The sequence below is a fragment of the Dreissena polymorpha genome, chromosome 10 (genome assembly GCF_020536995.1).
Source record: "Dreissena polymorpha isolate Duluth1 chromosome 10, UMN_Dpol_1.0, whole genome shotgun sequence".
In the NCBI taxonomy this organism is placed as follows: Eukaryota; Metazoa; Mollusca; class Bivalvia; order Myida; family Dreissenidae; genus Dreissena; species Dreissena polymorpha.
This window is the reverse complement of record NC_068364.1, coordinates 62,218,844-62,243,903: the sequence shown is the minus strand read 5'-3', so window position 1 is coordinate 62,243,903 and position 25,060 is coordinate 62,218,844. Positions and strand designations below refer to the sequence as shown.

The following is a 25,060-nucleotide window of genomic DNA, read 5'->3' as shown; positions in this document are numbered from 1 at the left end:
ATATTCCCATGTGCGTAGAAGGTTAGCAACTGTTTTGGCCGCTTAATTGTATATTCCTATTGTGCGTAGAAGGTTAGCAACTGTTTTGACCGCTAAATTGTATATTCCTATACGTCCATGTGCGTAGAAGGTTAGCAACTGTTTTGACTGCTAAATTGTATATTCCTATTGTGCTTTTCAAATTATAAGCCAAGTTTACTGTAATGTTATAATGTATTGTCTTGGTAACTCTTTATAAGCCAAGTTTACTGTATTGTTATAATGTATTGTCTTGGTAACTCTTTATAAGCCAAGTTTACTGTAATGTTATAATGTATTGTCTTGGTAACTCTTTATAAGCCAAGTTTACTGTAATGTTATAATGTATTGCCTTGGTAACTCTTTATAAGCCAAGTTTACTGTAATGTTATAATGTATTGTCTTGGTATCTCTTTATAAGCCAAGTTTACTGTAATGTTATAATGTATTGCCTTGGTAACTCTTTATAAGCCAAGTTTACTGTAATGTTATAATGTATTGTCTTGGTAACTCTTTATAAGCCAAGTTTACTGTAATGTTATAATGTATTGCTTTGGTAACTCTTTATAAGCCAAGTTTACTGTAATGTTATAATGTATTGTCTTGGTAACTCTTTAGATTACCTTTAGTTTTCGTCAAAGTGTTCTATGCCACACATTGATATAATTTTACAACTGTTTAATTTAGCTCGATTGTATCGAAAGGCATTTTCTCTCGAGTTAAGTTGGCAATTCTTCGTAAAAAGACCTCTTGATGTCGCATATTAGTAACTTATTTTATACGCGTTCCGCAGAGCCGAACGCACGAGTCAAATCTTTATTTTAATTGCGTATACGCGGTTGCTTACTTGCACATTCATATGATGTGTTACGTGACGTTTGACAGAGTTAAAGAACTTGTAATTGTGTTTATTTCATAAATGTTCTTCATCGTATGCATGTGTAATTTTATGAACAGTGAAACGTTATACTTGTTTCACATAATTTAGGTATTGGTGCACCCTGTACAGACAACGCGAATTGCAGCAATGTGGTCAACGCAGTTTGTTCCTCAAGCAAATGTGGTTGTAAGCCATTCTACAGAAACGCGGGTGTTGACTCCTGCACTAAGGGTAGGTATTTCATTTCTTATGCTGGTTTACAATAAAGATCCGCGAACCAATCTCTCCTCGTGTGCAAACAAAAAAATATACGTAAATGGGTTTCATTAAATATTTAATATATAGGAATAATGCAACAATATAATCATTATCAAGAGAGAAACTGTTAACACATCTTAAAACATTTGGTCCAATATACAGTGTTGATTAAGAAGGAGAAATCTGCAAGAAAGCTGCGTTTATATACTTTGTAGATTATTTAAACGCATTAAGTCGTTACGCACCCATAAACAAAACAATATTTTAATTCGTTATATTTAACATCTACATGGCTGCATAATTGAGTCGCGTTCTGAGAAAACTGGGCTTATTGCATGTGCGTAAAGTGTCGTCCAAGATTAGCCTGTGCAGTCCACACAGGCTAATCAGGAAAGACACTTTCCGCTGTTATGGTATTTTTAGTTTCAAGGAAGTCCCTCCTTACCGAAAATGAAGTTTCGGCGGAAAGTGTCGTCCTTGATTAGCCTGTGCGGACTGACAATTAACGCACATGCATTAAGCCCAGTTTTCTTAGAATAAGGCTCATATGCAAAGATGTTTGTCTCTTTCTCTCGACATGATTTTTCTTCATGGGTTATTTTGTGCAAACTCATATATATCAATTTCGATTGGTTTTTCATTGTCATGAATTAGTTTGATATGTATTTACTTAAAATTTTCGCTATTAGTTTTAATATTGCGTTGGTCTCCTAGTTTGTAAAAGGACATATCCCGCACAATAATAGTGTTATAATAGTGTAATAAACGGTTCAATAAGACCTTAAACCATTTTAAGAGTATCCAAACAATATCATATCCTGACTGTTTGAAAATGAGTTGTAAGTACGCAGCTTTTTGTACTTTCAGTTTTGGACAGTACATGTACGGCAACAGAGAATTGCAGTAGCGTAGCAAATTCCATTTGCACAACTGGCTCATGCAAATGCAAGAGCATGTACAAGGCAATGACTGACCATTGTATGCCTGGTAAGTGCCTCATTGTGATGTCACGAAGGAGTTTCATCCATGTGCATGCCTATATACTTTCTTTTGATCTAAATTCCTCTAATAGTAAATTGGACCTTACAAGCGTCAAAGTACGGCATCCGAGAATTAGTAGCATAATTAGTAGAACATTTCTTTTGCGCATATTTGGACACACTTTTGGTCTGAGAGAGAACAAGCTTGTACAAGGAAATGGATTGCCAATACCGTAGCGTTAAGTGCCATTTTGTGTTGTCACAGTGTCACAGTGTCACAGTTACAGTATACGTGTTTATGCTCTAGTTTGATATAAACATGCCTCAAATAGTAAATCTGGCATTACCAGCGTTATTGTATTCCTCTATTCTATAGCAATCAAGTACGCAGTTTGCGCTGGAAAGCTTAATCCGACTTGTAATTAAAGAAGCGTTTTTCCTTTGATGTTATTTGGACAAAATACACAAATGTGAATTTTCTATATATTAAACAATACCCGTTAAATGCATTTTCATTTATGTTGTTGATTTTACGATATGTCTAAGCGGGGAAAGTAAACAGGTAGGAAGATTGGAGGATAGGGAAACATAAATCTTAAGACTCTTTGAAAATACTCCCCTGCCAGGGCCTTGTCTCTTTATAGATCAAACAATGCATTTATGTAAAGACAGAGTTAAGTTCACAACGTTTTTATAATAAATAAAGGACGTGTTGACGCTTGTAAGAAAAATAGGAAGATTGGAGGATAAGGAAACATGCATCTGAAGACGCGTTGTGAATTGTTGACGACTGAAAGGAAATTAATAGAAAAAATAAAATGGGATTATGTGTGTCAGTGTATTCATCTACTGCATTTTCGTACTATGGAGTACCAAGATTGCACTAAGCAAGCTCTATCCGGACTAACGTTTTCCGACTGTTTAAAAATAACTCGTTGGTACGCAGCTTTTTGTATTTTCAGTTCTGGACAGTCAATGTACGGCACCAGAGAATTGCAGTAGCGTAGCACATTCCACTTGCTTAGATGGTATATGCAAATGCATGAGCATGTACAAGCCGATGGATGACCACTGTATGGGTAAGTGCCGTGTGGTGTTGTCACGAAGTAGTTTCGCTCATGCACATGCTTATATGCTTTCATTTGATCTAATAGTAAATATGACCTTACAAGCGTCGAAGTACGGCACCCGAGAATTACAGTAGCATTATTAGTAGAACATTTCTTTTGCGCATATTTGGTTTGGTGTGCGAGTGTATTCGCTTGTACAAGGAAATGGATTGCCAATACCGTAGCGTTAAGTGCCATTTGGTGTTGTCACTGTGTCACAGTTACAGTATACGTGTTCATGCTTTATTTTGATATATAGAAGCCTCAAATACTAGTAGTAAACCCGACATTACAAGCGTCATTGCATTACTGTATTTACTGTTAGCAATCAAGTACTCAGATTGCGTAGGAAAGCTTAATCCGACTTGTTATTAACGAAGCGTTTTTCCTTTGATGTTATTTGGACAAGATACACACATGTGAATGTTTTTAATATTTAACAATACCCATTAAATGCATGTACACTTATCTTGTTTATTTTACGATATGTCGGAAAAGTAATACAGGGAGGAAGATTGATAAGGAAACATAAATCTTAAGACTCTTTGAAAATACTCCCCCTGCCAGGGCCTTGTCTCTTTATAGATCAAACAACGCATTTAAGTTACGACAGAGTTAAGTTTTTATAAAGAAAGGATGTTTTGACGTTTGTAAGAAAAACAGGAAGATTGGAGGGTAAGGAAACATGCATCTGATGATTTGTTGTGAACTGTTGACGATTGAAATGAAATCGAATAACAAAAATGGGTTAATCGTAGCTGTTGATTTCGATAACTTTATTTCTTTAAAAAATAATCGTACCTTTAATTCTTCGTATGCAGTTTAATAAGACTTGCTGCCGTGAAATTTTGTTTTCTACATTTGGAATACGACAATCCCTCATTTCACTTGTATACTGCATTTAACTTTTACAAGTTAGTAGTTGTGTCATTGTTTGCACAAATTGTTAAAAGCATGATATTACTATTTTAACGTATACTAAGTAAAACATGTTAATGTATATATTGACTACTATTTTTTTATTGTATTCGCTCTATTCATCGTTTTTTGTTATTCAGTTAGTAGCGCCGGTGTCCTTTCGGTTGGAATCGTCGCTATGGCAACATGCTTTATAGCACTCCTGATGGGTCAGAAGACGCAAGGACGTTGTTAACGCAGCGGAGGGTTACACTGTCAATAAATTAAGCTATATTCATCTCACCTGCATAGCATGTTGTAAATAAATGATTTAAAGAAGCGTCACAAAATGACCCAGTCCAAACTATACGATGCGTGTATTTGTTACCCTTTATTCATTTAAAGTAAGAATATCAATTACATCAATGATATGCAATCTTACAAATTACACCTCTGACATAAAGGAGCATCCTTTTTATAAAGATGTGCCGATTTCAGCTTCTAATGCCCAGTTACAATATGTAGGCAAACGGATATAATAACGCACTAACGAATAAGTTAGCCCCAATTAAATTAATTTCTATGTAAACAGTGTAAAGCTCATGCGCAGAAACAAAAACGGATGTTGGCGTGTGTTTATAATAAAAATGTTTTGACAAAATTTAAAATGCTGTAGGCAGTCAATTAAAAAAGTTAAATTCAAATCCCTATACCTACATTTTGTTACTATATCATAGTTTGGTAATTGATAGTCCAACTTTAAAAGATAATTATGTAACTATGAAACAATCATTCCGGCAATTGTAGACGTTACGAGTACGTGCAATCGTGCTAAAGCCTATCACACCATTGCGTTTTCTTGTATATGTATACATGTAATGCTATGTGTGTATCATATTTGATTGTGCATATGTTCGTATCAGATTATGTTGCCATTTGGCGATAAACTGTCTTCGGTGTATGGGTATAATTAAAAATGCGAAATATATACCAATTGATTATTAAGTCTAAAACGTTTCTGGAGGTATATTCATAACACAATATGTAAATCCGGTACTGTATGAACATTTTTGTTTAAATACTGCAAGTATGTATGATAAACTGAGTAAGACGATATCCCTGATTCTGATGACCTTTGGACTTCAGACGCATGTTGACCACAGAGAGAATTGAATCGGGATATGATTGCAAGTGGACATATGATGTGTGTATTATGTTTGTGTGTGTTTCTTTACAATTATATAATCTCTGTGTATAGCAAAATAGCATATATTGGTTCAGAATAAAAGTCAATAAAATGCATCGTATTTACAGTCTTCGGTACACGCACATGAATAAACTGTTATACTTGTATATGTAACAGACGATGGGAATATACATCTTTGAAGTCATGTTTTATGAATGGAGCGCAAACGTGTTGTTCTCGTAGCATTGTAAAACACAGACACAAACATGATTTTATGTACCACTGAATTCGGCAAACAATATACAAAAATAATGGATGATAATCAAAAACAATATCATGCTTTAAATAGACGCATATCCCAACGGCGGGAGCCTTGTCGATATTTATCCATGTTTCCATCTAAATAAGTCTAAGTTAGTAGAAGGTAATAATGAAGTCAAAAGATGAGCATTTTCTTAATGTTGCATTAAATTGTAAAAGCGTTTTAGCAAGTCGTTATAATGTTCATCAAAGGGTCACTTGGATTGGTCTTTGACGTTTGGCCTAAATAAGTCTAAGCCCAACAGTAGGTCACTATAAAGGTCAAAAGGAGGTTATGTGATGTACAATAATGGGGTCACGAGATGAGCATTTTCTATGTGTTGAATTAAATTGTAAAAGCGTTTTAGCAAGTCGTTATAATGTTCATCAAAGGGTCACTTGGATTGACCTTTGACGGTCAAAATGAGGTCATGTGATGTGGCTGTGTTGACTGTTTTTATTTGACAACATATGGGCAAAAATGGAAATTATCAACGCTTTGTAGCGATAGGTGTTGATGTAAAAAGGAAACGCGGCATTCTGGATTCACCAAGAATGTGGATCTTTTGATAAGTTTAAGTCCAAAAGAATCTCAATTTTAATTCTCAGTGCTTTCTACCAAGAGAATTTATCCTGAACGAAAAGCATTATTTGGAGTTCACACAGAATTCTGACTTTCTTAATTCGTCCAAGTCCAAAAGTAGGACAATGTCAGGGTAAAGGTGAGGTGAGGTCAGATGGTTGTGTTAAGAGTACTCATGGAGAACATCCATATGTCAAGGTAAAGGTGAGACGAGGTCAGATAGTTGTGGTAAGAGTATTCATGGAGAACATCCATATGTCAAGGTAAAGGTGAGATGAGGTCAGATGGTTGTGGTAAGAGTATTCATGGAGAACATCCATATGTCAAGGTAAAGGTGAGGTGAGGTCAGATGGTTGTGGTAAGAGTATTTATGGAGAACATCCATATGTCAAGGTAAAGGTGAGGTGAGGTCAGATGGTTGTGGTAAGAGTATTCATGGAGAACATCCATATGTCAAGGTAAAGGTGAGGTGAGGTCAGATGGTTGTGGTAAGAGTATTCATGGAGAACATCCGTGTGATTATCAAAGCTTGGCAGGAAGCAATATTGATGTTTGACAAAACTTATCATTTTGGGTTAACCTCAAATGGACTAACGGAAGATGGAAACACTAACCCACATGCCAATCGCTCTATGCCTCTCGGCGTCAGTAGATGTCTCTCCGCTCGTAAATGTGATCCCATCCGTACTGCTTTTTTCTTTCTTTTTAATAAGCTTTTATTCAGAAATTAATACGAAGGAATACAATTTATAAAGATGTCATAACAGTACCAACATATACCAAAATTGTGTATAGCATGTAAGAGTAATGAACAAAGGTACAAATGGGTAATTATTATTGTGTATGCCTTAAATTCATTTGTTCACAAAAATGGAGAGAATTGAAAGAAAAAAATAGAAAGAAAAGTTGCACACGTACAGAAATCTAGACAAAGATCCATACTGTTACTTTATAATTTTTCAGGCTATTTAAAAACTTGCCACACGTGATCACCATGTACGATATATCGCGCGCAACATTTCTGTATTTAATGCGAAGGTAAAGATCACACCTCCGACCTGACAAGTCGCAAGCTTTAACTGCCGTGAGAATCACGCTTTTGACCTTCGAATTGCACTTTCGAGCTTTGATTCTAGGCCTGACGCTTAACTGACCATTTTTGACGATTTTGGTAAGTCTTTGGTTAAAAAAATTACGACGTCAATTAATGGCTTATTTGACTTTCGATTTTTTACCGGTTTTACTTGTTTGTATCCCTTATTTTTCAGTCGAATTCCAATAATTGAATAAGTAATTATATGGTTTGACACCGAACGTCAGTTTTATTGTGTGTGAGTGTTGTTCGTTAGGACATTAACAAATATTGCAGTGTAAACATTATTTAATTACTCGATTTAGATTCCGCCAACACAATGGAAATGAAGAGTCTGCATATAAAACGGCCCCAAAAGCAGAGGTGATTTAGTATACTGATTATAAACAGCTCTTCATTCTTCCAAAAAATCATAATGATTGGAATGTTTATTCATTTCTATTACCTTATAAAATGGATTCCTACATTTGTATGTCTTAAAATTATATTCATCGATATGTGAGATTGTGCAAGAGTGTGAGCGAGTGTTTATGGTAACTAACTGTATTTATGTATGCAGCCTTAGAATGTATTTATGCTGGTACTGAGTTGTGATTTTGTTTTGTTACGAGACATTCTTTCACATCGAAATTTTGAACCTGCTTTTAACAAACAATATGTTACCACATACATGCGAATTGTCTCGTTTAAAACGTGCCATCAGGTTCCTCTTAAAGTAAACGTTCTGTAATTTACATCGATTACGAACGGTGTTGACAGGCACGACCACAAAAGACGCAGTCTCTGAGTTTTTAATGAATAATATTATCATGACCACATTGTATTTAGCCGCAGCAATGCTTTAAACTGTTATCGGATTCCCCGACACTGGAACGATGTCCCAACCGTGATTGAAACCGTTTCGGCTCTTTAAACTGCGTGAAGAATGTACCGGTAAACGCTGTTCGTTTTTAATTCAAAGAACGCGCTAGGAATGCAGTTTCCGATTAAGAGAATCGCACATAATCGCACGAAAAAGGAACGCAGTGGACATTGCTCACACGCACTTGGCAACTATAATATGGTGAACCACACGAGTAATTCTTTATAAATCATACTCAGTGATACAGGATTAAGAACGTCATAGACTTGATTGTTTTTGACAGAAATCAAATGGACCTTATAGAATGCAGTGCAGGCACGGGTTTACCGGGGGGCACGAGGGGCACGTGCCCCCCAGCCGTTAATGCCTTCTTTTTTTTGTAAGTGTTTTTTTAACAAAGTTGGCCAGATGTTCCGATTGACTCGATTTCCTACAGAAGACGTGCCCCTTCCAACCTTACTGCCTACTATCCACAGGGTGTCACCTGTTGTACGTTAAGACTCGATTATCACCCTCGCAAGAATCTCTTTAGTGCGATATGCTCTCTTTTCGGCAGATATTTTAAGCGTCTGGGTAACATTAAGCGGCTGTCATGTACACTGAATAAGCGTCTGAATGATCTTGAACCTTGTTTTGATGTCAAGTATACCAATTAACACTGTATTGTCAGATGTAATACACATGGGAACATTAGATATGGAGACCTTTCTTACCGTAATACGGTATATAATACAGCGTATCACGGCATTGTATCCGTAAAACTCGGTCAGCAGCTGGAGCGTGCGCGTCGCGACCGAGGCGAGAGTCACCCGCAGAAGATCTTCTCACCTGTACATATTTCCTTATAGAGGGAACTTCTGCGGGCGGCTCTGCTAATCCAGCTGAGTCCGCCACCCTCGAGCCGGACGTGTTCTACACTGCTATGTTCGCTGTCTCCCCGAAGATACAGCGGTCTCGTCAACCGCTGATACAGGATCTTGAAGACCGGGGGCCCGAGCCACTCTGTATGCAAGGGTCAAGGAGGTAGTGTGGCTTTCACACTATACTTTCCAAGAGAGGGACTGGTACATCGACGGGGGTTCGCTATCTTCAGGATCTTGAAGACCGGGGGCCCGAGCCACTCTGTATGCAAGGGCCTAGGAGGTAGTGTGGCTTTCACACTATGCTTTCCAAGAGAGGGACTGGAGAGAGCGGGACAGGGAGCTTACCAGTGTGGAGGACGTACGGGGTGGACCTGGTGTTGGCATCAGAACATCGAGGGTGTGGCCCTAGAGAGTGGACCCGGGGCGGCGGTACTCAGTGCGCTCAACGCACTGGGGAAACCGTCTCGGGGTTGAAGACGACGGCCGGTGACGAGAGTGGCCATAAAGGCAGAGCTGCTTGCGGCACTCCCTCGGCGGAGCTGCGTCCAGACAAGAATTTATCTTGAGATTGTCTCCCCTGAAACATCACAGGGGCAGGTCGATACCAAATGTAGTCATGAAGACGCGGGAACGACCTGTAAATAACCTACAACAACACACACACACACAAATTGTATCCGTAAAAATGAAGCGAAAGGCAACATTCACTGGATCGATTTTTTGGTCTATTCAACAAACCAAAAAACACAGAGTCTGATTCTGAGCCAAAGTTATGGAGTTTAAGGTAAGAATTTATTTAAAAAAATGTATTATAACGCGTTTATTGCGCTAAGTTTTTTCAGTATGTTAAATTGTTTAAGTCTAAAGTATTGAAATATAGGAACAAAAAGATTGAGCGTAAATTTATTAACAAATTTCTTTATACTAATAGTAAAATAAATAAAGCCCATACAATGATATACATTGTATGCCTGTTCCGCTCTGTATACACCTTGTAGATATTAATTTCATTAAAATTGAATTTTATTAAATGTTTTGTGCACTTTTTTTTCAGCTATTGCATTTTAAACTAATAACATTTACATTTTATCATGCTCTGATAAAATATGGTAATTGAAAAATTGATCAGACCAACAGTATTTATGTATATTTTGAAATAAAATGTTTGCATAGTTAATTCAACTGAATTTTACATTTCTATATACTCTCTCTTTTTTATTTTCAGAACTCGTCATGAAGATGACTGTTAAAGTCCACCTACCAGCTCAGTGTGGTTAAATATAGCTGCCAGCCCCATACCATTTGGAGCCACAGTGTATTTGTTACTTGCTGTACTGTTGAATGTCAATTACAATTTTAAATAAAAATTAAACATCTTTAACAGACAGCGTTTTATATTTACTTCTTTATGTTGAAATCACCTATTATAAGTGTAAACGTATTGATATATGACCATTTATTGTACACTGACTTCTTGTGGCCGCCGCCCCCCCCCCCCCACCGCATTTGTTTTATGGAACAAATTGTGTGCACCCCCAGTTATGTCCTCTCTGGATACGGCCCTGGCAGTGGGTTCCACGCTGGTCATGCGGATACTGCGATAACGGATGTCATTTCGATAACAGAGAAAAACAAAGCAACGCGCGATTTTTTAAATATTTATTTTTGATCCTTTATATTATGTTTCGAACCATGACACATGATGTAGTTGATACATGGTATATCCTTTTGTTTCGTGAAGAAATAATTCCAATAAAAAATGGTAGTTTTTTGAAAAAAAAAACTTTTTTTTTCGTAAAACGACATAGACAGGATGATACGTACACATTTCAACTAAAGGAACATACTTACACATATTTCAATACAGTGTTAGTTTTTCCAGTATCTACAGTAATTACTGTGCTTCTTATACTGAACTTTTGATAGTACTCATTGAAATATGAACAAATATAGAGCATGTTTAAATAGGTTGTATGAATGATGTTGTGGACACTTTGCTTTTCGATACAATGCACGTCGGTGGGCACTCTGATATCCGAGTTTTGCATTCTTCTTGAAATGCGTGTATTTATATTGATACTATTCTTACCAATGTGATAGCTGGTACATCACGCAGAGTCACTGCTGCGCTTGAAATACTGAAATTTGGATAGTATTCAGTGAAATATGAACATTACCAGAGCATGTGTTAATAGGTTGTATGCTTGATGTTGTGGACACTTTGATTCCCGATAACGGACACGTCGAATAACGGATCGCGCTTGGCTTTTGTTGTTTTCTGTTATCGAAGTGCCATCCGTTAGCAAAGTATCCGCATTGCCAGAGTTCTTTAATTTCGTTTTTACCGTTAAAGGGGCCTTTTCACAGATTTGTGCATGTATTCAAATTTGTCATTCAATGCTTTGTTTTGATAAATGTATAATACCGTTAAAGGGGCCTTTTCACAGATTTGTGCATGTATTCAAATTTGTCATTCAATGCTTTGTTTTGATAAATGTAAACATTGGATCTAAAAAGCTCCAGTAAAAAATCAAGAATAAAATTTAAAAAAGAAAAAAGTAACCCTCAACAGGGCTCGAACCACTGACCCCTGGAGTCCTAGAGTAAAAGTCTACCACTTAGACCACTCGGCCGTGCGTGCTCATACAATGAATGATGTAATTTATACTTTATATAAGCAATCCTCGTAGTTTCACAAAATATAACGACAACAACAGAACTCTCCAAATCATTGAGTCATTTTGCGTTGAAACGCTTTATAATTTTCAGGTTTTTGAATCGTCAAAAGTTGCATATAATGGCTATTTTAGAACATAATAAATATTCAGTATTACTGTTTCCTCACAAATATCGTAACTTAAACGAAAATTTGCTAATCTGAAACAACTTTTTTTAATTTTGTCAATTTACCAAATCGTGAAAAGGCCCCTTTAAAGTAACGATTATTTTGTTAAGTGTCTGAAAACCTTAAATTCTATTATCGGATATCAAGTTCCTCGGTCGTTACATCTGGGATGTTTCCTGGTATATTATATGATAATAATACTCGTCGAAGATTGTAAAATTTAACTAAAATTCCAGTATGTGGCATAAGCGCACCAGAGATGGCCAAATAAAACAAAAATGTATTTAGGGCGGGAATCCAAGTAGCCCACCACGGCTTAAATGTGCGTGTGGCTACGCCACCGGGCAAATAATAAAATTATCAAACATAATCGAAATACTGTTCGCATTTCAATTGTTGAAAAGCTAACCGGCTTTGTCGTTCATTTGAGTAATTGTATAGCCAGCCGAGCTCACGGCCTCGAATATGATTAGATACGCTGGTTAAATATTGGTTTAAACTTATACAAACTGATATCGTACTTGTAAAATCAATGTATATACAAGCATTAAATGATTGCCAGAACGGTTGTTCTAATTGGGGTTTTAAAGTGCAAAAATGTATACCACATTTTAAAACTTTTGTATTTGATACCTATAAACAAGAGTGGTTTCGATCCGTTGAGAATAGCTCTATCTTAGATATGTACCGTGCGTTTAAGTCGACGTTTGTTTACATCTAAAATATTTATATTTATAACCTAAATCTCCAAGACACTACGTCACAAAGCTTCGCACTTCGAGCCTGCCACTAAGAATTCAAATTGGAAAAATTGCAGGTCAAAATATACCACGAAACGCACGGCATTGCCTTTGTTGTAACCAATTGGATGTCAAGATGAGTTTCTTTTATTGTAAATTTCCTTTATACATTGATACTAGAATAAACTTTCTAAACACATGTTATAACATAAGGCCTTCTGTTTATAAATTCCACCAATTGATGAATACAACAAAGAAATTTGAAGTTATAAAGCAAGCCAAATTTGTAAAAGAAGCTCTGATTTTAAAGAGATACTATTTCTGATGTTGTTACTTAACTTCAGATAGTTATCCTTCATACATATATACGAAGTATTAAACCAAGCAATTTTGTATATGAATACGATGCTGCTTATGTATATTTTATTACTATGCTTATCTCTGTGAAATATATATATATGTGAAATATCTAGTGCTTAGACGATTTACACTGTGAAAGTCTTTATACAAATTTCTATCGTCTTGATTAATTTTAATAATTTATTCTGTAATCGCACGGTATGACGGGAAGTAATGCTGGCGTTATTTTATTCTATTCAGTAATGGTTGTAAGAGTAGCCGCCCATGAATTTCTAATAGTCCTGTCTATTTTTAGACAACGTTGTTTACTATAACCTTAAAAGCAAATAGGCCTATATGCAACCGCGTCGGTGGAGACATTTACGATAAATCATGCTGTGTTGAAATTAAGCATGTTTTTATTGTACAATTTGGTCGCGAACATATATGAATAAGCCTTTAGATAAGCCAATCAGTGCTGTGGTTTGTTATCTTAATCTTACTTCATGCTTGTTCGGATGTATGTTATTTAAATGTGCAATGCAGAACATATATGGAAGTTGATGAATCAGCGTTCTAATTGAAGTCAACGTCTATTGAAGTGTGTTTAAATTGACTTGTTCCTAATCGACGAATCATCCCACCCGAAGCTACATTGTGTTGCTTAAATTTGGACATAAATGTATTGAATTTGGACATACATGTACACAGGGCTTGAACGCTATCGTCTGCGTTGGAGTGAATTAACATAATACGGTAGGTACATGTACGTTAATTGATACGACTTCAGACGTATTCGATGTGCAATTTACGAAGATACGCCTTACGAGTTTTCTTGTGTTTTTCTTCATAAAGCACACAATAGACATTTGTCATTTACCATCCTTCATGCATTTTAACTACACAAATGCAATTATCGTTTCATTTCTAAATTAGTTGTCTTCTTTAAAACTGTTGACGCTGATAGTTCTTTGAAATAATTGTAATATACACTTCACGCAATCATCAATAAATCAATTTATACAGCATACGAGCATAGCCATAGTTGGTCCCTAAAGCCTGTGTACAATTGAAGCTCAAAATGTGTCACAATTTGTAATAGTACATGCGTATTCTACCTTATTAATTGCTTTAAACAGAACAGTTTATTTGTTGTAAACAAATATCACTCAAAAATTAAAAACACTGTTGATAGCTGTTTGGAAAAAGAAAAATCGTGTGCGTGATTTCGGGTCTTCGTATAAAATAACGTTAGGATAATATGGCGTGTACTAAATATACTACTTTATTAGAAAACGAGAGAGTGGTTTACAAGAATTTGTATTTACGTGCACTGCATTTATTTGCCTGCATGATACTTAAAGGACCGTCAACCGCGATTGACGAAAAAAGCAAAGTTCTAAACCGTCTTTTTTACAAGTATTAGTTTAAATTTATTAAAATATCACGACTGGTATATTACATTACTTATAAAAAAGTTAATATTTAAATCGAAAGTACATCGCGAATATAGTTGACATAACGACACACACACTATAAATAACGCAAGCATATTTATCATTTTATATATATAATATATACAATTCACTACGCATGCACACTTTGCATTCCTGGGTTTACCAAGTGACGATGATGATCAATCCAATTTCGTTATTTATAGTTAACTGGTAGCTACCTGGTACCTGTACCCAGTAAAATTTATGACCGAATGTACTGAAAATATGAAAACTTAACAACTGTTTTCAAGTTATGTAATATACCAGTCGTGATACTTTATTCAATAAAAACAATTAATATTAAAAACGTACGGTATTTCAGATCTTTTCTTTTTTAGTCGATCGCGGTTGACGGTCTCTTTAAAGCAATAATACTTCTCTGTATGATATTTCGAAATACACAATGTGAACTGTACACAGATAATCCCAACTTGTGCTCAATTTAAGAGGGCAACATTTTGATAATTTTGATAATGTTGTTTTGGAACTACTTTTCCCGACATTGCATATTATTATGTTTTAATATAGATGAAATAGCGCATACCTACACTTTTATAAACTTTCCCAATTAAGATTACTAACTTAATCCATTTATGCCTAGCGTCTATAAAAAGGCCTTGGCATAATGCGGCGTCTCATCAGGGTCTGCGCTGTTTGCTTAAAGGAATTTTCTGTAAGAAATATTCCAAATATAGAAATAAATATACTAGACATCCCTAATTTTGGAAATAAATTGATCCAATATAGAAGGATGGGAGAGTCCATTCTAGGCATAAATGGGTTAATGAAACGAAACGGTATCAATCACGGTAGGGACACCGTTCCATTGTCAGGGAATCCGATAACAGTTAAAAGCATTGCTGCTGCTAAAAATAATGTGGTAATTTATTACAATTACAATTTATTAAAAACTCAAAGACTGCGTCTTTTGTGGTCGTGCCTTTCAACATCGTTCGTAATCGCTGTGAATTACAGCAACGTTTACAAAAAGAAGAACATGATGGGCCTTGATGGCACGTTTTAAACGAGACAATTGGCAGTCCGCTCAGGCTAATCAGGGACGACACTTTCCGCTTTTATGGTATTTTTAGTTTCAATTAAGTTCCTCCCTACCAAAATCAAGTTAAGGCGGAAAATATCTGGGACTGCACAGGCTAATCTGGGACGACACTTTGCGCACATGCATTAAGCCCAGTTTTCTCAGAACGCGGCTCGTATTATTAATATTTTCTGATGTCCAAAACATATGATACGCCATGTTTAAATATTTTTTACGTTTATATGTCTTATTTGTTTTGACAGAAAAATACTCCAAGTTGAACTTTGACCACAGAGCACACAGATTAGTATTACTATACTGTAATATAAACCTGATATATAGTATAATTACGATTATTATTATTACGTTATTTGTTAAATCGTCGTCTTTAACACCGTGATATGTAGTACAATAAACAGGAGCCCATTTGTGACATTTCAGATTTTGAGCCGGGCATTTTACCCTCGATAACTAACTCGGTATTATTTAACTGGCGTTAACCAACAAAATACTAATTGTCAAATCATTGAGCTTATCATAATTTGCAATACATGAAAGCAGGCAGTTGCTTTCGAAAAAATATATACAACACAAACAAAAACAATTAAACAGATCGTATTTGTTTCTTTACGAAGATCAGTTGCTATACTTGAAATTATCGAGCGAAACCATTATCTGTATAAAGTACACGTGCCTATTTGCCTATTTACACCAATAAAGCAAACGTTACGGTTCACTGACTTTTTGGATTTATCTTTAGGGTTTTATTACCGTCATCCAGTTGTACAAACACAGGTATGATAAGGTGGGATGTGACACGGGATTAACGAAGATACAGGTTTGATTAATTCTGATTAAATGCATTTGGCCGTACATTAAGAGTCACTAAAACTTGGTGTCCGAAAAAATAGAGTCTGCCAAATAATTATAATGGATGAAATACAGCATAGGGTGTCTGAACATTCAGATTTTCCGAAAACTTATAGAAATACTCTGCGGTAAATAATATGGAGTTAAAAGTCATTAATTTAATAATACCCGAGGCATCAACTAATGGCGGCAGACATAATACCACTGACCTGCCCGTTGTTCCGTCCACACGAGGTTAACTCTTTCAGTGCTGGAACCGAATTTTGAAGGCATTTGATTATGATAGTATTCTTTGAAAAAAAAATAGAAGAAAATGCCAATGTTAGAAATTCTGCAGACGACATTTTAAGAGACGATAAATTTCCCAGCATGCAACGGGTTAAAAAAGATTAAACGTTTCTTATTGCATCAATACACTTACTACAAAATGTTGAATCTTGCAATGTTATATATGAGCTCACCCAACACATCCACTTCATCTGACCTCATTATGTACTCGCAATGACCTAAGCTTGGACTTCGACTAATTCGGAAGGTTAAACATATTTGTAAATCCTAAATCAACCCGTTTATTCTGACATCGATACTGCTAGCTACAAAGCTTTGATACCTGCATGACTGTTTATGGCCACTTTGAACTTACCCACTCGTCTGACATCATTGTGATTATGGCATTGACCTACTTTTGGACTTATTCTTGTTAAGAAGGTCAACATTTATTGGCTACATCAAGTTGACATTTTGATGAATAGCAAAATTACTTACTAAAAAGCTTTACTAGATCCATACAACGCTCAGTACCGTAGCATAACTTTACCTCAACTTCATACATTGGTAGCAATTTTGGGTTAATCCTTTGCATGCTGGGAAATTTGTCGTCTGCTAAAATGTTGTCTGCTAAATTTCTAAAATTAGCATTTTCTTCGATTTTTGTCAAAGAATACTATCAGAATAGCAAACAGTTTGGATCCTGATGAGACGCCACGTTCTGTGGCGTCTCATCTGGATCCAAACTGTTTGCACAGGCCTTCAAAATTCGGTTCCCGCACTGAAAGAGTTAAGACTTATCAATATGAGCCAATGAATCAATACGCACAAGGTTTCCACCGGGGTCATTAATGATTACTGAACGCTGCATCATCATGTTTAACTGTATGTCTGTTCTGATACATCATGTTTAAATTCTATTTTTTTATCACTATATGCACCAAGAAATAAAACTGTTCAGACTCACACGTACTCTTTTTTAAAATTGTGTTTTACTTGGTAAAAGATGCGACTTCTTCAATACAATATTTGCTAGTCATTAAACGTATAAATAATGTGAAGCGGAAAAGCCGGTGAATTTACCATAAAAAAGTAGATCGTTATGACTGCGGGCGTGTTACTTAAGATGGTAACGCTAACGTTTGACGTGACTCCATTTGTTAAAACGTAACGTAAGTTAAGTCACAAGCGTGGGTCGACAACGAATACCAGTTGACTCAGGCGGTTGTGTCTCTAAAGCATTCACTGACCCTTAGGGGCGTATAAGAAAATGACGATTAAAACTGTTCTGTATCCATGAGACGCGCAAATACATTAATCAAATGGTTTTGGGCCAAGTTTTAAATCTACACTGATAAAAATCCTTGAGAATTTTTTTTGAACAGTGTTGTTTTATGCATAATAAAAGTTGTATTGAATCCAGTTTGTTTTAATGCATACTGTAACCTTAATATAAAATTACTGTATAGACATCGCATTCATTAACATGTTAAATCATTTTCCGTCTTTATAATTTTTCAAATTAAATTCTGAAGAAAATCTGACAAGTACCCCTACAAAATAGAAAATACATAGAAAAAATAAAAGCGCATGGCAGTTACGTAGTCGGTTACTTTTGAACACAATTACATACTATATGTAGTCTGTACAAAGGCTAGTTTTTGTTGCTAATAAATTGTGTCGATATCGCATCCGTTTTAAATGGCAACATTTCATTTCAACATTTCCTAATGTGTGAGAATCTGTCATATTCCTGGCAGTAATACAAACAGCTTCAATTCATCAATGTTTGATGCATCTCACCGTGAGTGGAGTCAATTCATGACGTATTGGTCGACAATATATTGAGTCACGTTCTGAGAAAACTGGGCATAATGCTTGGGCGTTAAGTGTCGTCCCAGATTAGCCTGTGCAGTCCGCACAGGCTAATTAGGGACGACACTTTCCGCTTTAATGACATTTTTCGTTTAAATGAAGTCTCTTAGCAAAAATCCAATTTAGGCGGAAAGTGTCGTCCCTGATTAGCCTGTGAGGACTGCACAGGCTAATCTGGGACGACACTTTTCGCACATGCATTATACCCAGTTTTATCGGAACACGATAGAATTGTAATAATTCCGAATTCCGACAGAGCAAAGAAGACGTAACAATTAGAAGGGTTTGCGTTTGGTCGATATGGGACTTGAACAGAATCGATAAACCGGTTATTGCATATAGATAATCGATCCCTTTACTCGTACATTGTAACATATGTTAGATATATCGACTTTACAGGCATTTTATTTAGTCAAGTCACTCTTGCCAAGGGAAGTTTGCTGTATCGATTTCATGTTTGCTTCCGTATTCAGTCGATGGTGATATCGACATGTTCTGAATAATACATGCATATATGGCGCAAATATGGACTTAATTTAACAGTAAGTTATCAACATCTTTTTTGACTTGTGGTGGTTTTAGTTTTTAAATTTTCGTTGATCAATCAAATCCAAAACGGGCGAATTTATTATTTGATTAATGCGAAATCTGTGTTAATTATAATTCGGTTTAGTAATGACATCCACAAATAGTTCAATTTTAAAGTGACTGAATGAATTTTGTTAAAGGGGCCTATTCACAGATTTTGGCATGTATTGAAGCTTGTCATTAAATGCTTTATATTGATAAATTAAAACATTGGACCTTAAAATCTCCATAAAAAGAATACAATTAAAAAAAGGAAAAAAGTTACCCTCAACTGGGCTCAAACCACTGACCCCTGGAGTCCTGGAATAAAAAGTCTTCCGCTTAGACCACTCGACCATCCGTGATCATGCTATTAGCGGATGTATTTTTTTTTACTTATATAAGAAATCCTCGTAGTTTCCCAAAATATAGAGACGACAACAGAACTTTCCAAATTATTCAATCGTTTCGCGTTGCAACGCTTTATAATTTTCAGGATTTCAAATCGTCAAAAGATGCATATAATGGATATTTTAGAGCATGGTATATAATCAGTATTACTTTTAACTCACAAATATAACTAAAACAAAATTTTGCTAATCTGAAAAAACTTTTTTTTTAAATTTTGTCAATGTACCAAAACGTTAAAAGGCCCCATTAAGAATTGTTTTAGTTCATACTGTATTAAAATAAGTACAGAATACAATAGGAAGGAACACTTATTAATTTGGTTGAAAACAAACACAATTTTTGTAATTTCAACTATTTAAAAGAGTGTTTAATAATACGTGCATATATCTTAAAAGGTAATCTTTTTGAAAGGGCCTAGTCTTTCAAAGCTCATCGATTTTTTTGACAGGGGAACAAGACCGAAAGGGAACACACTTACCTGATAATAAGAAACCCCACAGGCAATACGTGCAACCATGCAAAGCGCTTCACAATACATGAACAAGATACACGTATTGCATTTCTGATTAACATGCATTTAAAATAATGAAAGTGCATATATTGTGTATAATGTAAATTTTGTTATACTAATAATGTACCTGTCCGAAGCAAAATTAAAATTTTGAGTTGAATTGTGGTCGCATCTTATTGTAACGTTATATACTAGCGCATGGAACAATACAATAATTTAAAACTTGAAGAATATCATTGCTACACTGATGAAAAACATGTTGTTAAGCTTTTTAGAATGCTTTCTGAATATGAATACACAATGCATAACGCAAGATCTCAAATAAGGGGTAATCAAATTTCGCAAGTTAACTGTAGGGGCCGTTCTCTGTGAAAAAGGGGTTTAATGCATGTGCGTCAAGTGTTGTCCCAGATGTGCAGTCCGCTCAGGCAAATCAGGGACGACACTTTCCGCCTAAATTTGATGTTTGCTAAGAAGGGACTTTCTTGAAACGAAAAATATCATAAAAGCGGACTGCATAAGCAAATCTTGGAAGACACATGACGCACATGCATTAAACCCCTTTTTCACAGAGCACGGCCCATATGCTCTTGTTACAAGATTTTTTAAAATGAGAAATAAATTGAAAACACTTTGCGCGCTTCACTCGTTCAAGATGCAGTAACTAAATTACTATGATGCTTTTTAGATTGGCAGTAAGTAACCGTGCAAAACGATAGAGTATCATTTTTATATGCTCCCATCACAAATGAGAATCATAGTCGCTGTTTAAAATTTAAACTCAATAAACAGACTATAAAGTGTAAGTACGTGTGATATTTCTGATGAGAATTGATGTTTGCGACTGTGTGTTTGATATTGCTGATGAGTATTTTTATTGGCAACTTTGCGTTTGATATTGAATGGAAATCGACAACAGTATATGTAATATTTCTAGTGAGATTGGATTTTAGTAGACGCGCTAATATGATTAATTTGAACTGACTAATAGGATTCATTAGGATTCGATTTTATAAAGAATGACCGGAAAGTGTTACTGCTAATAAATTTTTGCAACTTTGATTTTGATTATTGAGATCCGAATTTTGGTATGTTTTGGTTTCTGTTATTTGTTTTGCAGTATTTCTTGTTGAGAATCGATAATTGCAGGTTTTGCAGCAATACTGTTGATATTCAGACTTGATTCCGGTAAATAAGCATTGATTAATAAAGTGAGTGCGTAAATGCGTTGATTTAGGAAATATTTTATCTTGTTAAACCTTTGCGTTACTTGCATTTTTTGCCGAAACAGGATCATCATATTACCGCTTCAAATGCACGTTGACATCATTTTTCATTCTTGATGACACAACATACAGCGCGTCAAGTCACACGCTGGATGATTAAGGGTTGACTATTATTGTCTTATCAGGATTCTTTCTTTGATGCACTAACACTTACATGTACGCTGTCGACGCGTTAACTTACGTCGGTAAATGTTTACGTTCAAACTTGAAACAATTAATCGATTCATCAGCTGGCGCACCGGCCTATCATGCCCTATGCATGCATTAATGATAGATCATACCAAGGATTAAATACATTAAAGGGGCCTTTTCACAGATTTTGGCATTTTTTAACTTATTCATTAAATGCTTTATATTGATAAATGTAAACATTGGATCGTAAAAGCTCCAGTAAAAAATCAAGAAAAAAAATTAAAAAGGGAAAAGAACATTGCCCGGAGCAGGTTTCGAACCAGTGACCCCTGGAGCCCTGCCAGAGTCTTGAAGTAAAAACGCTTTAGCCTACTGAGCTATTCCGCCGAGTACTCATTCTTGACTTATTTTTTACCTTATATAAGCAATCTTCGTAGTTTCACAAAATTTAACGACAAAAACAGAACTCTCCAAATTATTCAATCGTTTCGCGTTGCAACGCTTTATAATTTTTAGGTTTTAAAATCGTCAAAAGATGCATATAATGGCTATATTAGAGCATGGTTAATGTTTAGTATTACTATTTCCTCACAAATATCATAACTAAAACGAAAACTTACGAATCTGAAACAACTTTTTTCAATTTTGTCAATTTACCAAAGCGTGAAAAGATCCCTTTAAGCTGTATTACATCGCAATCATTTCAGGATAATTAGCCGTGTGACGACAGGTTTTATGTTCATTATTCGTGTCTGCAGGTTGCACAAAGACACGTGGTGGATGATGAAGTTGCGAGCACGTGTCATCGGCGCTGTGGTGCTAGGAGTTACCGTGTTGGTCACGTGGATCCTGTACGAGGAACTGTCGAGCGGACGAACGGACATCAGGCATCATCATAGTATTGAGGTATTGTTATAACAAATAAAAGTTCTATGTATGTCTGTATGACCAGATACTTGTGACCTCTATTCGCATCAATTACGCGCTTGATTTTTTTTTATATCTCGAATCGATGAACACGTGGGTCAGGAGTTAAAATATGTTTAAACAGCAGTTAATTTAAAATCGGTTTGCTTTGCTTTGCAGTCTGCGTAGGCTTATAAGGGACGACGCTTTCCGCTGTTATGTAATTTTCGTTTAAATGAATTCCCTACTTAACGACAAGCCAGTCTATGCGGAAAATTTCGTCCCCGAAGAGCCTACGCGGACTGCACAGGCTAATCTGGGCGACATAATGCACATGCGATAAGCCCGTTTTTCACAGAGCGCGGCCCATATTCATTTATTAAGGTCAGTACGCCTCTCAGGCTCATGTTGACGAACTTTGTAACATTTCGTCGCTTTAAATCCCTGTCATGGGGCGACATATACATATACCAAATCCAGCTTACCGATCAAAATCCAAACTTCAGTGGCTAAATTGTTTCTATTTGTATAGGCCTAGACAGTGACGATTTGAAGCCCATTTATGTTATAATTAAGTGTTATTATATCTTCCTTTGTTGCGGGGGTATAATGACTTAATTTACGTGCAACGAATGGTTTACACTTTATAAATACAATTGTAGACAACATAATTGTTTAACAAATCGAGATGACAAGTATCTCAACTTTCAAACAAAAGCACTTTCTCTACTCTTTTGTCACTTTGCACTTTGCGTAATGGTGCTCATGAAGGCCGCGTTCTGAGAAAAGTGGGCTTATTTCATGTGCGTAAAGTGTCGTCCCAGAATAGCCTGTGCAGTTCGCACAGGCTAATCAGGGACGACACTTTTCGCTTTTATGACATTTTTCGTTTAAATGAATTCTCTTTCTAGCAAAAATCCTAATTTAGGCGGACAGTCTCGTCCCTGAATAGCCTGTGCGGACTGCACAGGCTAATCTGGGACGACACTTTACGCACATGCATTATGTCCAGTTATCTCAGAACGCGACTCAGTTGGTCGTAGTCTGCTCAGATACTACTTAAAATATGTGTGGGTGTATTTCGAATTTTATGAGGTCCGTCCGGGCCAGAGGCCGCTTAATATCAAGACCGGCAGCGCGTCCCTGAACTTCTTCGAAATGTGTTTACTAGACTCACGAATGTTGGGCCGAATTTTGAATTATATCTGCAATATCCAGCTATTTCGTTTTTACAAAACGATATTTATTTTGCTGTGGAGTGAAACGGAGGGTTCCCGGAGGAAACCCACTTGTCCGGTATGGTGACCACCTATCTAACTCACATTCACCGGGAGCGGGTGTTGTACCCGGATCGCAGACGTGAGAAGCGCATGTACCAACCACTGTTCTAACTGGACAGCCTTGGTTCCCTGGGTACTCTTAAATATACTACAATGTATCCCGCGTAATTAAATAAAGCTGAAGGACACCCGGCCATTCTGCGGACTTCTTTTTAGCATATATTTCGTACCCCGGGTACTTTGCAGTATACTTGCGAGTACCCAGGGTACTTTTAAGTTGTATCTGAGCCGAAAACGATCAATGGAGCCTTACTGAGAGCTCTTATCTGTTTGACTTTTTAGGGATCAATGGATTACAATGTCCTTTACGGTCACCAAAAGCTACAGCACCAACTGCAACAAGTAGATCTCAAAAGCATACGCGACATTAGGAACACCATGGACATCAATTCTAACAGCCAAGAAAAGGATTATGTAACGAAGAACAGCACAGTCTTGTTTGATATAGCCGTGGAACGGTAATTACGTTTTCTTTTTGGTCCGTGTGGAACGGTAATTACGTTTTCTTTTTGGTCCGTGTGGAACGGTAATTACGTTTTCTTTTGGGTCCGTGTACATACCGTTTGTTGGTTGTCCGTTTTGCATTCGTCAAAACGAAATACAAAAATCAACACATATTCCGAATTTCATATAGCCAAAACAAAAACAGGATACGAAAACCCAAACTGATTTGTTTCCAGAGTATTTCTGGATGTAAATGCTTTTAGTTACGATATTATGAGTTGCTTTTCGTGCATATAAATCGCTTTAGGTACGATATTATGAGTGGCTTTTCGTGCACATAAATCCCTTTAGGTACGACATAATCATTGCAAATCTACCAGCATGGCGTATTTTAAGTAAAGCAATTTCTAACCTTAACTATTGCTTGAAAAAGTAGGAAGTGGGCGGTACAACAATGTTGTTTGCAATCATTTACAAGTATTGAAAGTTAAAGATCTATGCGAACACCAGGCTTCATTCCCTGCTACTATTTGAGTCGTGTTCTGAGAAAACTGGGCTTAATGCATGTGCGTAAAGTGTCGTCCCAGATTAGCCTGTGCAGTCCGCACAGGCTAATCAGGGACGACACATTCCCCTTGTATGACATTTTTCGTTTAAATGAAGTCTCTTCGTAGCAAAAATCCAATTTAGGCGGAAAGTGTCGTCCCTGATTAGCCTGTGAGGACTGCACAGGCTTATCTGGGACGACACTGTACGCACAGGCATTATGCCCACTTTTATCAGAACGCGACACATATTTAAACATAGTAGGTTACAAACGCCGTTATATTTTAACGGTATCACTTTTCAAAACTACGTTGATTGTTCATGTTAAAATATGCAATTTGTACATACAGTACAAATTTAAAACGTGCTTTAAAGGGATCTTTTCACGGTTTGGTAAATTGACAAAATTGAAAAAAG

General features: G+C 36.2%; 2 protein-coding genes across 3 annotated transcripts in view; both read left to right on the top strand.

Annotated features, from left to right (window-relative positions):
• Positions 1–5,442, top strand: part of LOC127847344 (stabilin-2-like) — a 15,511-nt gene extending 10,069 nt beyond the window's left edge. Inside the window, exons 5-8 of the mRNA XM_052379189.1 lie at positions 1,007–1,129; positions 2,024–2,143; positions 3,099–3,215; positions 4,304–5,442. Coding sequence (XP_052235149.1) covers positions 1,007–1,129; positions 2,024–2,143; positions 3,099–3,215; positions 4,304–4,398 — 455 coding nt within the window. The 3' untranslated portion in view covers positions 4,399–5,442. The remainder of the gene's footprint in view (positions 1–1,006; positions 1,130–2,023; positions 2,144–3,098; positions 3,216–4,303) is intronic.
• A 7,842-nt stretch (positions 5,443–13,284) lies between these two features.
• LOC127848792 (extracellular serine/threonine protein CG31145-like) overlaps positions 13,285–25,060 on the top strand; it is a 32,553-nt gene continuing 20,777 nt past the window's right edge. Inside the window, exons 1-3 of one of the 2 annotated variants that reach the window (XM_052381404.1) lie at positions 13,285–13,709; positions 22,166–22,313; positions 23,936–24,111. In XM_052381404.1, the coding sequence (XP_052237364.1) occupies positions 22,188–22,313; positions 23,936–24,111 (302 nt within the window). In that variant the 5' untranslated portion in view covers positions 13,285–13,709; positions 22,166–22,187. Of the gene's footprint in view, positions 13,710–18,935; positions 19,043–22,165; positions 22,314–23,935; positions 24,112–25,060 lie in introns of those variants that run through there. The other variant, XM_052381405.1, reaches the window with a different exon arrangement.